General features: G+C 37.6%; 1 protein-coding gene across 1 annotated transcript; it reads left to right on the top strand.

Moving 5' to 3' along the window:
• Window positions 1–7,216: 7,216 nt before the first annotated feature.
• Window positions 7,217–13,471, top strand: cdkn2c (cyclin-dependent kinase inhibitor 2C (p18, inhibits CDK4)). The gene is made up of 3 exons (XM_042484031.1): window positions 7,217–7,385; window positions 8,914–9,271; window positions 12,777–13,471. The coding sequence occupies exons 1-3, from the start codon at window positions 7,269–7,271 to the stop codon at window positions 12,779–12,781; spliced, it is 480 nt and encodes a 159-aa protein (XP_042339965.1). The 5' UTR covers window positions 7,217–7,268; the 3' UTR covers window positions 12,782–13,471.
• The last annotated feature ends 3,705 nt before the right edge of the window (window positions 13,472–17,176 follow it).

Here is a 17,176-nt window from a genome sequence, read left to right as displayed (position 1 = left end):
TTCTACCAGCAGATGCCAATGCAGAGCGAACCGGTTTTAAAAAGTTTTTTTCCCTTTCTTAGGGAAAGACAGTGTACGTTGGTGCAATGCGTTGGAATAAGCAGCGTTAAGCATGGACAGATTATGATTATGACACAACGGGGCCCTGGACATGGCAATGGAGGGTAAGAAGAAATATGGCAAAACGAAGGTCTATCCAAAGACTGGTCTCTGATCAGATGCATTTCCAGGGTGTGAGTGTTACACCAAAATCCGTGACCCATCAGATTCTGTGACTTTTCTTACAAAGTAAGTTTGCCTTTTTTCCCATGCCCTTTCAGTTTTTTTTGTTTTCCTTATCTGTAACTCCAAGTTCCCTTTCTTTGGGAAAGATATGAGCAGCTTAAGCAGTCCTTCACTCTGCTCTGGCTGAGTTTAGAGATGTACCCAGTACAGGGGCAGACTAAACCATTTTGGGCCTTATAGGGGTGTGACTGCAGAGACAAATTATTCAGAAATGTTAAAAAAAAATGCAAACAAAACCCAACTTTAAGTCCTCCCCAACTATAGCACACATTAGAATCTGGCAGATCACAGAAATATCCCGAAATTGTAGCATATGTAACAAAGCAATGGGCTGTGCATTGGCAATACAACTGAAATTCCTACTTGTGTCACAGAACCCGATGTGTCACAGTAAAATTGGTACAACACTAGCCAAACCTACAGATTTGCCTCAAACCAGGGTAAATCTCATTAGGTCTATCTTTTGTGGCTGGGTTGGTGTGATGGGAGTTCCCATTTCTCATCATCATCTCTCTCTTTTTATCATATCATAATGAGTAACACTCTCTGTTTGATCATATTGTTAGTGTCATATGACGAACCACTGTGTTGATCTTTTGGTGTAAATCCTTGTTCTCTCTGTACTGTGCATGATGACGTATACTGTGTGATAAATCATGTCATTGTTTATGTTTGTCTTGTTTGAAGGACAAACTGTAACCAGGTCAAGATAATGCACTGTATTTTATTCCCGCATCTCCTCTGCTCTGGGACCTTTCTTTTGCGTCGTCTCATGCTGGAGAGAGCAGGGGTCCATTTGCAAACGCTTGAATTAAACTATCAGAAAGACAACTGTTGGCTCTGTGTTGTACTTAATAATTTTCCAGAACATTGGTTTCGTTGGATTGGGTGGATTGAGGTATGGACTCACAGACTCCAACATTCTGTTGCTTCAGAGGGAACAACAATGGGGCATTTTAAGGATTGGAATTTTGCTCAGGCAACAAACAGGCAGGTGCCATTGCCCTGGCTGCCACCTGCCCCCATGCCTGCCTACGCCCATGATTCACAAGAGGAAATAAAAAATACCAATATGAATAGGCTATGTAGGCCTGCCAGTAACGTGCTTGAGTGCACTAAGTTCACAAACACAGTCTCAAGTGTCAGGCAAGAGCAGAAGTGGAAATCTCCTGCAATTACAAATGTGTAGGCAACTCTTTATCATTAACTGGACCTTTTGTCTTCATGCACAGCTACTTACGCACCATGTTGTGTACCGTGACAGCATGGATGAATTGCTGAACAGGTCTATAGACACATGACTAGGGGCCCAAAATGTCAGGGCACCCCCTGACCTTCACCTGCCACCAGCAGCCTCCGAGGGTGTAAAATGGAGCCAATGTGAAAGTGCCAAAAACTGCAGTTCTTTGAAATAGCCACTTGAGACTGGCTCCGGAAGAGAGTCAATCCCTGTAGACCCCCATGTTAAAATGCCCACAGCAGAAAAAAACGCATTTAAAGCCTGGTGCAAAAAATAGTTTTGGTCTCTCAAGCTAATTTCAAAATTCATGTCAGCTGTACAAGGGTGATTTTTTTTTTTCATTTTTCAGCTAGTTTACATCTTATTAAGGCCCAAAGTTCAACATATTTAAGAGCAGGGCCACTTGGGTGACACACTGTCTGCAAGGCTACAGTCTGTGAGTCTCCTCCACATAAGCAGACTCACAGCCAAATATTGTCACTTCTGGTTCCAAAAAACAAAGATGGTGACAGTCAAAATGCCATACCTGAGGCTTTAAAATGGCAGTCCATAAACCCATGGGTGACATCACAGTAGCTATGGCTATTATTTATACAATCTATGCCTGCAACCTATCTCTCAAATTAACATGTACCAAGTTATGAAAAATTTCATCCTCTGTACAGTTGCCATCGATATTGAAATTAGCTATAGAGGCTATTTTATGTTTATTTCTGATGTAAGGCTGAACATTTTTAACCAGGAGTGAAGTCACGGTAGCTTCGTCCATTATTTGTACGGTCTTTGCCTTCAACCTGTCACGAAAATTAATATGTATCGACCAGGAAGTGATTCAAAATTGTTTCAAAGAGACAAAATTTTAAAAAAAAATAAAAACACAAAGAGATACAAAGAAATTGCAAATAGACACAAAATAACTACAGCAATAGGCTAAATAACTACAAAGAGACACTAAATGAGCGTATACAAAATTACTGCAAAGAGACCAAAAACCTCAAAACGATGTGTAACAACTACAGAGAGCTGCAAAATGATAAAATAAAAGCACCAAAAATCAACACAAAGTCTGTGTGTTTTGTTCCTGTATAGGAGAGGTGGTGGGGCCTTTTGCATGTCTGTGCCCATGTGCCCATTGTTTCATAATACGCCTATGCAGAAGTCTATTGAGGATTAGGTCTACACTTGAGAGTGCCAGTCATGAAACCCAATATGACCTTGTTCCTTTTTCCACTGTAGTACTACACAGTATACTCATCTAACAGCACAAGGCCTCAGGACAGCCCTCACACAATCCAAACCAACCAAACTATAGATAAAGAAAACTATATCAACTATGGGACTTCTACCACAAAAACTCAAAACGAACTTCAGTGCTATTTGGCTCTAAACAGACGATACACAACTATCTGAGTGCCATGACAGATCTGAAGCTGATACAGACGCTAAGTATGTACAGACTCTGTGATCACATCCTGGCCACAGAGACTGGCTGAAAGACCTGGCTGCCCAGAGACGGCAGGCTGTGTCAACTCTGTCCACAGAGAGAGGCGCAGACAGAGAAACATTTCCTGATTAAATGTAACGCATATGAAGACAACACAACAACGTTCTTTTTAAAAATTACATGTTAACTCCAAGATATTGATGCCTTCTCAGATCAGATTAAAATGCAACATCTACTTGGAGAATATAGTATCAGCTCCGTAGAAGCAGCAAGAGACGTCAGTGCATGTCACAGCCCGAGAGATACAAGACATGATGGCTGGAGTTCCTTTTCTCCTTCAGCTCACACTCAGTCTTTTAATTCACTCAATTTACTCTACTTTTTTTGTGTGTATTACACTACACTTGATTCTATGAATTTGTATTAAACCTTTGAAACCTGAAGTGATACCACTTTTCTTGTGCTGCTTTCAGAGGCCTTTTACAAGTATTTAAACCTTTGAACTCTGGGCTAATTGGTGCAATCTATTTTTTAAAAAACAGGGAAAAGGCAATTAGCAACTTGATGAGAAAAGTTCCACAAATTTCAAGAAATTCAATTTCAGAAAGTCATTTTTAAAAAGCTAAGGAAAAAATGTCTAGGGAAAACAGAAGAATGCTAAGTAAAAATTATATTTAGAGCTAATTATTAGAATTATAGATTTAAAAAATTGTTAAAGAATTTTTTTTTTTTTTTTTGCTCTTTTTCCATGTAATTCCTTGTTTTCCCTTTTTTAAAATGCATTTATTTATTAGTAATTTTCAGGTAATTTTCTTTTTTCTTTCTTTTTTTTTTTTTTTTAAATAATTTTTGGATAATTTCTTTTTCCATTGCTCATTGCCTTCCTCCCATGTTTTTCAAAAAAATAAACATAATCTGCTCAGGTTTCAAAGTGTTAATATAAAACAAACAAACAAACAAACAGTAATTACCTATACATACAGCAGATCTATAATGCACACACATATGCAAAATGTGTTTATAGGTAAACATATATGAGACATATGAGTTAGGCTATACATACAGTATATAAATACAGTGTGTGTGTGTGTGTGTGTGTGTGTGTGTGTATAACCTATGTAAAAAAATATATATATGTATAAGTTCTAGTTTATTTACTTATTTACTAGTTTTAAACCTTATTTTACTATATTTTACTAATACTGTAATTTATTTGATCTGTTGTCAATATAATTCACTGTATTTTATTGCAATTGTGCTTTGGCAACGCATGAATGCATGTACAATGTAAATGAAAGCGGACATGATCAGCATCCCCCTGGAGTGGTCTGTGGTCTCCCTGACAAAATATCCATAATCCAACCAATAATGTTCAGATCAAGACAAAGTGATTTAAAAGCCTTCTGCAACCAAAAAATTACAGTGCCCAGGCTTTATCACGCCATCGAGTTCATAAAAGTTTTTCTGCTGTAGTGGCGCATTAATTCTGCAGGGGTAGCCTGTACAGTAAGTCGCTACACACCTGACCTCAGTGATGCATCAGATACCAAACATGCAGGAAATATAAAGTCCCATCGCTAGAGGGCGGCACGATGAAAGGAAAGTGAAAGATGGTTACAGCCCATGACCCAGAAAAACCCCTCTCTTCATCGTGCATTTGAAATTATAATCACAGATGAAGCAGGACACACTGATTATATCGATGTGCTAATAATGTGACTGTTCGGCCTGCGGTCCACCTTTGTCAGCGCTGCGCTGTCCCTGCATCATTAAGCTCCGTTACTGTCCCGCCTATCATTTAGCTGCTGTCCAATCACACCAGCATCAGTTTTTGGCGAGTCGTTCAAAAAATGTAGTGTCTTAGCTGAACTGTAAAGACAACTACCCTGCCTCCCGCAGCTCAATCTGCACATTAGATGAACCACGCTTTGTGATGACAGAGACCGTATTTCAGCAGGAGCTTCACGATGCTCGGACTTTTAGCCTGAAGGGAATTTTGAAGAAAATTCAATCGGATACCGTTGTTACACTGCTTCATGGAGGATTATTGTATTCGGTAGGTTTATTTTTGAAAATGGAAGATACCTCGTGATGACTGCGATCTTTTCCCCTCTCCCCTCTGTCTCCCTCTCTCTGTCTCCGTCTCTCTCTGTGTCTCCGTCTCTCGTGCTGACAGCAGGACATGGTGGCCGCCGCACAGAGAGACGCATTTTTTAGATACATTATGTCAAAATCATCACAAAATGAGCGGGAAGTGACATCACATATTTTGAACGATATGCGTAGGTGTAACTATTTGGAGTCCATTTATTTATTTTGTTATTGTTGTTATTTTGCTTTTCTAGCGGTCGACTCGGGATGGCACGCAGTGAGCAGTTACTCGGAGGAAGGCTTTTGTTATGGTTTTAATCACATTTTAAGCAAGGTGGGTTTTCTCAAATATAAATATAGATTTGAGCGTAGAATACTAAAGTTATTATATGCATGTAGGTTATATCCTACATACAATAACGTTTAGGTCTATTATAAATGCATCAGGGTATATAATAGGGAAAAGAAACTATAAAGGTGATCGTGTTTTCGATTAAATTTAGTTTCTGCTCCAGATCACCCGCAGCACATCGGATCACAAGACAGGCAGAGCAGCGAGAGAGTGCTATAACAAAATATGGGGGAAGCAATTGTTGTTTTACATATAATTATGTCTCAAATGCGTCAAAATGAAGTATGCCAGTCACCAAGAGGTGGCAGAATGTCTTTTGCAGTAACAACCACAACTTTATATTCAGAAATCTTAAAAGTAGGCTATTTACACACCAATCAATTTAAAGTCAAACGTAGTTCACAGGGTTAGACGGATTTATTGTCCATCGGGATGCTGACTGAGCACTAAAATCCTTAGTAAACAAATTAATTGTGAAGGTGAGAAGTATCACCGTGTAAAATGCACGGACACGTCTGCAAATGTTTTCTATCATGTGTTTGAAACTGAAACATAAAAAATGTATACATTCTAAGGCTACCACACACCCACACAAATACGCGTGTCTGTGTGTGAGTATTTATTTTATTATTTATAATATGTATGAAGCTAGGCTATGTATGTATGTATCATTCACATCATTATTTTTATTGTTATTACCATAATTATATTATCAGTGGGCTAGTTTACTTTATCATTATTATTATAGTAGTAGTAGTAGTAGTAGTAGTAGAAGTAGTAGTAGTAGTAACAGTACTAGTATCCAAATACGTTTTTTACAGTGTCAGTCTAACATCAGGTCAAGCCCACATACAGTGTGATGTTTGTGGGAGGGAAACATCTATAAGATATTCTTGATCAGGCCTCCATCAGAAACATTGGCTTGTATTTGTTTATGTATATTTTACAAAAATGACTGACACACTCTGCAATGCCTCTGCAAAATGTGGGAAAATAATTGTTTTTACATTAATTCTGTGTAATTATGACGTAAAATGCATCTATATTAAATTAAGTATGCCAGTCACCCTGAGGTGGCAGTGTGTCTTTTGCAGCTGGACTTTCTTAACTAACATAACTTTATATATGTTGAAAGTATTTGGATGCAAATCAATTTGAATTTGAAGTTAAATGTAGATCATTAGACATATAAGGACATATTCCCATCTGGATGCTGATTAAGCACCAAAATCATGATGCCATAAGTATAACATTAACTGGAAAGTGAAAAGTATTCAAGTGTAAAATGAACATCTGCAAATTTCTTGAGGGGAGCTAGGTAAAAGTTAGATGTAGTAAAAGTAAATGAAATATGTATAGTATGAAAATGTATAAAATGTTTAATATACGTATTTTATTATATATAGTTCTTAGAATGTATAGCTTCTGGTTCCTCATCAATCAATATTACACAATTATTTTAAAATCAAATTGAACATTTTTCAGGCAATTCTACCCCCACAAGAAAATAATAATAATAATAATTATTATTATTGTTATTATTGCTATTATGTTGTTATTATTGTTGTTTTGTTATTATTATTATCATTATTATTATTATTATTATTATTCAGTGGGCTGTGCTGTACTGCACAGCCATTCCCAAATGTTTTGATATTTTTTACAGCGTCAGAGTTACTTTTGTGCAGGTCAAGCCCATGTATGGTGTGATGGTAAGAGGGAGGTGCCTGTAAGAGATGTACTTAATCAGACTTTCATTCTGGGTTACAGTTCTTCTGCACACATCTTGTGAGAATCATTGCCTTTTACCTGTTTTTACTTTTTTCTTTTCTTTTCTTTCTTTTTTTTTTACAAGAATGGCTGACACACTCTGCAATGCCTCTGCCAGAGGAAACTTGAGCCAAGTGTTGTTTTTGCTGCAAAATGGAACAGATGTTAATGGCTTTAACAAATACAACAGGACTGCACTGCAGGTTGGTGTAAACCCCTTTTTAAATTAGTTTGTGTCGACGTTAAATTAAAAAAAAATAGTTTTGTTCACGTTTTTTTCCTGTTTTGTTTTGTCTTTGTGTGCATCTTGTGACTTCCTTGTTTTACTGTGCTGTTGTAGGCCTACACAATATAAAGCCTAATCATATTTTATCCTCAAATATCATGTAATCTTTGATCATATATATCCTATATACAATTAAATAATATAGATCAGTATTAAAAAGTTTCAAATTACAAAATCTGTGAGCAGATGGAAGAGGGGAGTTTGGCCTCTATCTGACCTCATAGTCAAAATAGCTGAACAGTTTACCAAAAACATTTTGAAATTCATGGCCTTGTTGTAATTAATTATTTCAAATCAGATAATCAGGAATGCATGTATTAAAATCGAGCAAATCTGTTTGTTTGTTTTTTTTCTGGAAAAATAAGGTGCCTTTTTTTCCACTATCAGTTTCACACAACTAAATAAAGATTTCCAGCATAGTTTTTGACCCCAAGAAAGAAGTTATACAAAGAATAAACCCATTTCAGTGTTGCAAAGGTTACAGGAGACGCATGATAAATTTGATGGTCACTGGTAGAGTGAGAGAAAGGAAAAACAAAATGGTGGTGGTGGGTAAAATGGTGAGTGAGGAACAGTTCTTACACAATGCCTGGTTCTGCTTGAATTTTTGCACACTCCTAGATTTCCTTAAAACAGTTTGCATAAGTAATGTATATGTATAAGTAATGTACATGCAGGTCAATAATAGTAATGGCAATACTACTTTTGCCTCTATTACAAATAATTTAGCAATAATAATGATATTTTAACATTTTGACTGCAACTGGGTCATTTTAGTCTCATCTTAATAATAAATCTATGCAGACAGAGCAATGTCCCTATGTACATGCATGTGAGTGTGTGTGTATATATACACATTATATATATACATATGTGTGTGTGTGTGTGTGTGTGTGTGTGTGTGTGTTGTGTAGATAGATAGATAAATAGATAGATTGATAGATAGATATTTCTTGTTTTGTCCATACCTCAAATACATTCAGTGTAATAGATGAACAAAGAAATTACAAAATATTCACATTTAAAAGTCTTTCAAATTAATTATTTTTGTTTACTTTTTATTTCTTTAAAAAAAACATTCAAATATGCGAGGATAGTATTTTTTCTAAGCCTAAAATGACCTCTGATGATTTTTTGTTTTGTCCACACTCCAAAGATATTCAGTTTACTGTCAAAGTGGAGCAAGAGAAAAACAAAAGAAAAGAAAACAGAAATATTTAAATTAATGAAGCTGGAATCAAAAAATTTCGACTGCTTTTTCTTGAAAAAAAAAAAAGCCCCGCAAATAGATTAATCGACTTCTCAGATTAGTTGGCTATTAATTGAATAGAGAAGTTGACAGCTAATCAAGTTTCCAGTCAGCCATTTTTATTATAACTTTATATTTCTACACTTGCTATGTTTATCTATTGTTTGTTGATTTTCTTCCCTCTTTAACTGTGCAGGTCGTGATGTTGGGGAACGACGCCTTAGTCAAGGCTCTTCTGGAGGCGGGGGCAGACCCCAACATACGAGACCCGGTCCACAATCTCACCGTGACGCACGACGCCGCGCGTGAAGGATTCGTTGATTCTGTTCGCGCGCTGGTGGACCACGGGGCAGATATTAATCTCGTGGACGAGAAAGGTAACCTGCCGCTGCACCTGGCCGCCAGGGAGGGTCACCTCGAGGTGGTCCAGCTGCTGATCGGACTCACCGCGGACCCTCGAGCCACAAACGGCCTGGGACACACCGCGGCGCAGCTCGCGCACATCCACAAAAGAGAGGATGCTGCCAAATACATCAACGATTATTTGAGCTCACGTGAGTGAATTCAATTTCCCCCCAATGTTTTTCCTATGAAATAGCTTCCAGCAAAAAACGCAAGGCATTCTTATAAAGATGGTTTCCTCTCTTAAAGATTCAAAGGCAAATTTAATAGGCCTATCCAGTTGCTGTTTCGGGCCTAATGTGAATTTCTGAATTTGTTTTGGGAGCGGTCAGCAGTAAACCGTGCTTTTTCAAACAAAGAGAATATTTCTGTAACTCCCCCAGAACAATATAGCCCATAAAATAAATAAATATAAGCTGAAAACTACTGGTCTTTTGACAAAGTCTGTAAGCCAATGTGATAATGATTTCAGGTTTAAGAGCCGTGCTGCCGATATTAGCCTCTGTATGTTGCATAGTGGCTCTCATAAGAGAAGAAAGAACCACAAATTAAACAAAATGAATAAGCCGAGTTTCATTTACATTTTGTTACTCATATTCATGACTCAAAAAGTAGGCGTTGGTATCTTTGTGACTGACAATTATAGGCATATATATTCTAATAATAACAGTGGTAGGCCCTAACGGTAACGTGAGTTTAATGAAAACAAGAAAAGAGTAAATGTGAGAACACGGGATTCTGATTATAATAATAATAACAACCATATAAGCCCTACATGTTTCTGATTATTTTAAGTCTAACGCGGCATATATAATATCTCAGCACATTTTAGACCAACTATTGCAACGGATTGCCACAATTTCGTTCTGATTGTGGTTGCGTTATTTGTCAAGGCTGTACAATAGGTGTAGCCCCTTTACAATACACGCTATATAAAGGCTAAAAATATTTAAATCAGAATAAAATAAAATACATCAACGAGTCGAGATATTTATTCAGATCATTACTCTACTTAGAAATACTTTGATTTATAATGGAAATTAGGGTTATGCAAAAGTGCAGGCTATGTAAAACATTAAATGTGTGTTATTTACAGCCACGCATCTCTAGGAAATGTGCAAAATGTTAGCCCTAAAAAATCGTTGTTATTGTTTGATTTTAAACTAAGCCTCCAACAGAAATATAGAGCTTTTTCACGCTGTTGAATACAGGTCCTTTTTAGTCTGAGATTAAACTCTGTAATATAAGGCCTTACTTTATGCCTGACATCCCTTTTTATGTTACTTGCGGTGTCATGATGAGAGGGTGACACTTGTCATTTACCACCCTTTTGAAAGAGCGGTTATTCCCATGCTTTCCTGTTCTGATGCATGTTAATACATGTTTTTCCATCTGATTACACTCATTTCATAATAGGACAAGTATCAGTGTAACAAAATGGCTTCAGCCTGCACACGACGACCGAAAAGCAGAATCTGCTGTAGGTTTTTGCCTCGACATATCCACCGGAATCGAAAGTGAAAGTGTTTTTGATGCTGCTAAAACTGTGTTTCTTTTGTCTGTGTCTGGGGTAGTGTTGGGGACTTACCAGATAAAAACGCTGCTCCACATTAAGCTCAGGCTGGTTTTGGTCGTAGGTCATAGGTGAGGTTTGGCAAGGCAAAACTTTAGGGAATGCATGTGAGTTAATAAGTCACTGCAGTGTGTGTGTGTGTGTGTGCTGGATCAGATACCTACGGAACCAGTTATTGTTCAGGTTAGAAAGGTTAATTTTTCTGCTTGTCATACAGTATACATACATGATATATATATATTGTAACGTCCGGCAAGACGTTGGAAAGAAAGGCGACGGTTTATCAGTACGCCACTTTATTACTGAACTGGTTACTGTAGGCCGTAACCACGCACAAAACAAAAATAAAATAATACAGGCACAGATCAACTTGGCTGCTCTCTGGCACCTCACACTTGCCCTCTCTCACACACACACACAGACTCTTCACCTTCTCACTCCTACCCCGCCCCCTCTCTCCTCTCAGCCATTCACATGCCTAACTCAGCTCTCAAGATGCATTCAGGTAACAAGAGAGGTAGGAACTTACAGAACATCTGCACGTAACAGCATCCAACATTAACATAGCAGCAGAGTTGCTACAATATATAATCACCTGGGCTTTTGCAGCGCCATACAACTACTCATTTTAGCCTAAATCTAAAACAGGGTTACAATAGCCTACTTTTTAAATTAATATCCCAGCAAACCAAAAAATACAAAATAAGTGGTAGGACATTTTTGCAACCCTGTTTAATTCTAATGTTATTTGATAACAGCTAATACATCAATGCTCTGATTAGATAATATAAATACATTTTTTTTTTTTTAAAAATGGCTTAAAAATGAGTTATAATGAGAGTTATTTTCTTACCATATTGCCCAGCCCTATGCTTCCGCATATTGTTAGCAATGTGCTGTTTTGATTTCGTGTACAACGGCTTGTTTAACACTCTAAAGGGATATAATGATTACTAATTATTATTACCAATCACAATGACCTCAGATCTGTACTTTTAGCCCGTTGTCAGCTCAGAGAATGACCTCATGGTCAACATTTAGGCATAAGCTGCTTTATTTATTAACGTAATTAATAGATATCAACATTATTTGCTTGCTCTTTTTAAAAAACAGACATATAGTATAGGCTGTAATAAGAGATGATATTTTTTGTAGTGTGGTGTCTCCTCTCCTCTGTGTGTGTGGCTCGTGAGTGTGTGTGTGTGTGTGCGCGCGCCTGCCTGCCTCACACTGCTGTCATTGAAGAGCTGGAAAACAGCAGCACACTGTCAAAGCACTGCAGCATTGTAGATACATCAATGTTAGCAACATGCACGTTAACAAAGTGAGGGGCGTTTGCATGCTTAAAACCGGAATTTGGACCATTGGAGGCTGCGATTTTGTTTTTAGTTGAATGTCACCACAAAGTCCTAATCATAGCCTACTTTTTCACTTGAGTTTTTAATCTTTCTGCCCGAATGTGGACGAAAATAAAACCTTAAGTAACGATGGGTTGTTTTTAAAAGAAGCGTTATCTTATTTTTCTTACCTTAAGGCCCTGTCACATATAATCTTCGTCAGAAACCTTCGCAGCTTAGATCAGGGGCCACCAAGTGACCCGAAACTGTTCAAATGTGTCTTTAAAGGGTGACATCACGTTTAAAAGCATTTTAAAAAGTCATTGTGTGACTTTTTGAGCGTTCAGGCCTGTACGCGAGGCCTGCTAAGAGGAGGGCTGTACAATTTATGAATCAACGAGGGGAACGGAGGAGGCGGAGTCAGCCATATATGGGCCTCAGTCCGGAGTTTGGATTGGTCTGACCCGTGTGAGGAGGGGCCAACACAATGAGCGAGCCTCCGTCTAAAGCTAGTCGAACATTAAATACATAAAATGGGCTTCATCTTCTGTATTTTAATTGTATATATTTTCATTTTAGTTCCATGCAAGTGCCATGGTGAAATACATTCACTATAATACTACTTCTCAAATTGTTTCCCAGTATTATTGCTCTTATTTATTATTGCATTACTGTCACGCAGTGGTTATGTTTGCAAAGGGATACACTTGTGAAATAAACTCACTGATTTTTTTTTCTCTTTCACAGACTAAAGGAGGATGAAGATGAGATGCTTCTGCCTTTATGCTTGTATGGTTGCTGATACTTTTAACATTTGATTCTGTGTTTCTCAAATCCTTCTTTTTTATATCCCTGTAAACTAACTCAACTCCCAGAAAGTAAACAATATATTTAGGCCTACACATTTATTTATGTCTGCATGTGACATTTGGACAGAAACAGCATTCCAGGTAGGAGAAAAAAAAATCTTATTCGGAATACCAAAATAAAAAAGTTGAATAATATTGATTAATATATGGTTCATAATAATGTTTTTTTGTAATAGTTTTTATATTTTTTTCATTATTTGAGAGCTACCTTGATTCTCACAGAGCCTCGTAAAGCTGCAACTCATCAGTAAATCAATCAATAAAATTCAGACAAGGTAAAGAGTGCGGAGGAGGCATGAACTGTGTGCAAACCAACCTCATAATTTTTCCATTTATCTATAATGTTCAAAGAACACTATCACTAACTGTGAATGACAAAATAATGCATTACATTCATGTCAACTATCTAATACAGTCCAGAACAACAGTGCAATGAGTCCGAGTTATTCAGAGGTATCTCTTTATTTTGGTTACCTCGTTGAAAAACATACAAGGACAAAATGTGAACAACACCCCTCTCCCCTCTCTCTCTGTCTTCCTCTGCTGGTAGATTAATGTGAATGCAAAAAGTGAAAACATTGCCAAAGCTTTAGCATCATATATGATAATAAAAGACAGCAATGAATTTGTGCTTGTTCCCTTTTTTATTTGTGTGTTTGTTGTCGATGGGTCTCATGTTTTGGGGGCTCAAAGGCTTCAAGGGAAAAAAGGTCATTTTGCTGCACACTTTCCCCCTTTTTTTTTTTTCCAAAATCTGAAGCTGTGCCACTTACTCTGTACAAGATTAGTCATAATTTCCCTCTCCAAATGCACGAAGCCAGAGATTGTTCATTGTTCAAACATGCAGGGATATTCTTGTATATTCTGGACTTTAGGGAGCAACATTGACAAGAGGAGTGACATTTAAAGATGACTACATAAGTAACTTAATTTGACTGGACAAGTACTTACAAGAAAATTAGTATTTTTCCGATAAGCAACAAGGCCTAAAGTTGTAAATTCATGTCGCCTAAAGATGATCCAATAAACAAAAGGAAGATTTGATAGAGATGAGAGGCAGGTATTGTTTGCAGTGCAGTGTCTGCTCTTTGAATACAATATAGCAGCATCTGGAGAAACATATAATTAAGTGATTAAGTGATCAGGATAAGTAGAATGGAGTGAAGTCTGAACTCATCACAGCCTTAAAGCTTTTGTGATCAAACTAACATCAACCAGCATCTGCTTAAAAAAGAATCTTGTTTCTTAAAAATATATAACTTTTAATTAATCTGATGCCATATTTGTGCCTTATTCTCAACAACAATATCAAGAATGGCTTACCTGAAGTGTACATTAACAAACTCATTATTGCAACATCCAAAATGTACACAAAGACTTTGATGTATATTTCCAGAGGTTTTGCCATGAAAAGTCAGAAAGATAAAATTCATATCTATGTGGCACTTACAGACTCCAGAAGCTCTATCTGTTGTGAGACATCTCGGTTTGTGAAATCGGAAAAAAAGAAAAAAAGAAAACTACACTCTTCCCTTTCTGGTGCACACAGAGGAAATAAATCACACCCACTGGCAGTTATTTTCTGTTGCAATGTCTATTTATTATTTGCCTGTAGTACATAGCATATGCATATTTATGCTTACAAACAAGGAAAAGTCTAACAAGCATCCATACACAAACATACAGCACACATACCTCATTCACATGAGCAAACCTTGATGTCAAATTCTGTACTTAAAACATAAAATCCACCCTAAAACAGCACTCGCTTATCCTTCCTGTAGGCATTTTTAATAAGTAAGTCTGCAGAGAGTCAGAGCCAAAGTTATATCTGGCTCGAGATTAAGAAACATTTTGTGCAGCTGTTCCATTGTTAGTAAACGGCAGACATCCGTGAGTCATTTTCCGGAGATGTCAGCACATTTTCTAACTGAGAATTATTTGCACATAACTGGAATTTTTGCACATCACTTTTTTTTTGAGGAGTTATGGCAAATACAAAAACGCTTACAAAGTTTGTTTACCCCCACAATCCAATGCATTGCCAGTCCCACCCAGCCTTGATTACGTCCAGACTGAGATCAAACCGACCCCGGATTCTGGCCAAAAAGGCCTTTGTATCCAAACTGTCACTGTACCGCAGAGTATAGATGAAATTGATGGGAACCAAAGAGGGCCAGGCGATGATAGCAGAGAAATCCAACCAAATATATATACCTAAAGTTTATTTGTTTTTCTAACAATAGAGATGGACAATTTCCTTGACGCCTTTTGTATTTTTCCTGACATGGCATGCACAATGAAAGCTCAGTCACACCACATTTACAATCTTAACTATCTGCACCCGCCTTCCTGTTTCTTGAAGTTAACTGGACTCTACATTTTAGCAGCTGATAGCAACCCTCGCTCATGTGTAATCTAAGGCCATGAAGCTCCACTTCACTGATGGAGGACAACATAAAAGAGTTACATAGATTGAAGTACTGTGCAAAAACTAAGGTGCTGACTGCAAACTCCACCCCCCCACCCCACCCCACCCCAAAGTTTCTTTAAACATACACACAAAGGCCATAAAGCCTAATACAAACACACACACACAGGTACACACACACACATACACAGATCACTAAAGGCATGTTTTCAAACTGTGTTGGATCTGTATCACGCCCACTATGCAGGGGGGAGCTCAAATGATTTACCACTTCCTGCATAATTCAAAAGGCTTATCGACTCAGCTGTTTTGCAAAAGTTATCAAGGAGAAGAAAAGTGTAAATGAACATTTGTATTTCTTTGTGCTTTAATAGTAAACTAGGTGACCTGGGCGATAGACATTTTAAACTGAGGTGAGGAGATCGTTTAAATTGAGGCCTCAACTTCATGCGAAGAAAAATCAGGAAATAAAATTGGACAGAAATATAACCTTTCTAAACAGAGACCATGCAGTCAGCATTGTATAACGGCTGATTCTGACCACATCAGGTTAATAAGCGTCTTCAGTCAAATTTACCGCACACAACCATAACCAAATTTTCATCACCAGTGTTCTGAAGGTGGCACCTGCCAGTATCAACCGTTGCCTCTGTGAATGTTTGTTTTAGGTCTGGTTTTATGAACATGTTTACCACAGGACAGGATACTGACCGAAGCCATACTTAAAAGGGAACTACGCCTATTTTTAAAATTCATACGTTATTCCTGTGGTCTAAGACAAAAATATAATTAAACACAAGCAACTTTCTCTGAAATCCAAAAACTACATTGCTAAAACTCAAATTGGTGATGTCATCAAATATAAAGTGTGGAGCTGCTCCAAAGACAATTTATTGAGTAAGATGAGCCCCCAGGGGAATGGTCTGAGTGTATAGGACATTTTCTCTTTTTCACATTTTCACAGTGCATGGATGTTGGATTCGACTGTGATTTCTCTGAGCAGCTTGTACAGTAATGAATTCCAATATATTTCTCTTTTTTCCTGATGATCTGAATAAGTTGCTGAATTTGGTGCTAGTTATTTTTTGGAAATAAAGTCGCTCTGGGGGTCTGAAAAGTCGCTAAATATAGCAACAAAGTCGCCATGTTGGCAATGCTGACTCCTGATAACGAAACGAGTCATTTCTTGGGGGTTCTGACACTACAAAAATGTATCGACTTATTTACATTTTTTCACAATAAAAATCTATGTGAAAGTCTTTTTGGGCCCCATGGCATCACGTGACTGCAGTAATTCCACTCTAAGCAGAGTGCTGTTCCTTTTAGGTATAAGAAAAGAAAAGAAACAGATTTTGTGGGTCCACAAAATCAGTCTCCCTTTAATAATCCCTTCTTAAGTCCCGTCCTTTCCACTCGGTGCTTCAGTAACAGTTGAGCTAGACTGGAACGGATACCTGGCAGAACTTTCCTCTTTTCCACTATAGGTAGACATGTCATGTGCTTGGTTAGTCCACGTTGAAAAGACAACCACATTTTGAAGATGATTAAAATATGTGGCTGGGGACTGTCACAAACTAACAAGCTACATCAAGGGAAATTCGCCCAATGTCAGATCAATGTCAGCAAAGTCACATCTTAAGTAAGCTAATGTTAGCAAAACACCAGCTAACTAGCTTTCCTTCAAGGTAGCTGGCTAGCTACGGCATAGCTACATCAATAGCCTAACGTTAGACCAACAATGTCAGCCAGGTCACAGCTTAAATAAACTAATGTTAGCATTGCCCCGGCTAACTAGCTAGCAAACGTATAGCTACACGAGTTAGCAACATGACCCAGGTCACATCTTA

This window comes from Plectropomus leopardus, chromosome 3 (genome assembly GCF_008729295.1).
Source record: "Plectropomus leopardus isolate mb chromosome 3, YSFRI_Pleo_2.0, whole genome shotgun sequence".
Taxonomy (NCBI): Eukaryota; Metazoa; Chordata; class Actinopteri; order Perciformes; family Serranidae; genus Plectropomus; species Plectropomus leopardus.
Note: the sequence above shows the minus strand (reverse complement) of the source record. Positions and strands in the feature narration are given on the sequence as shown.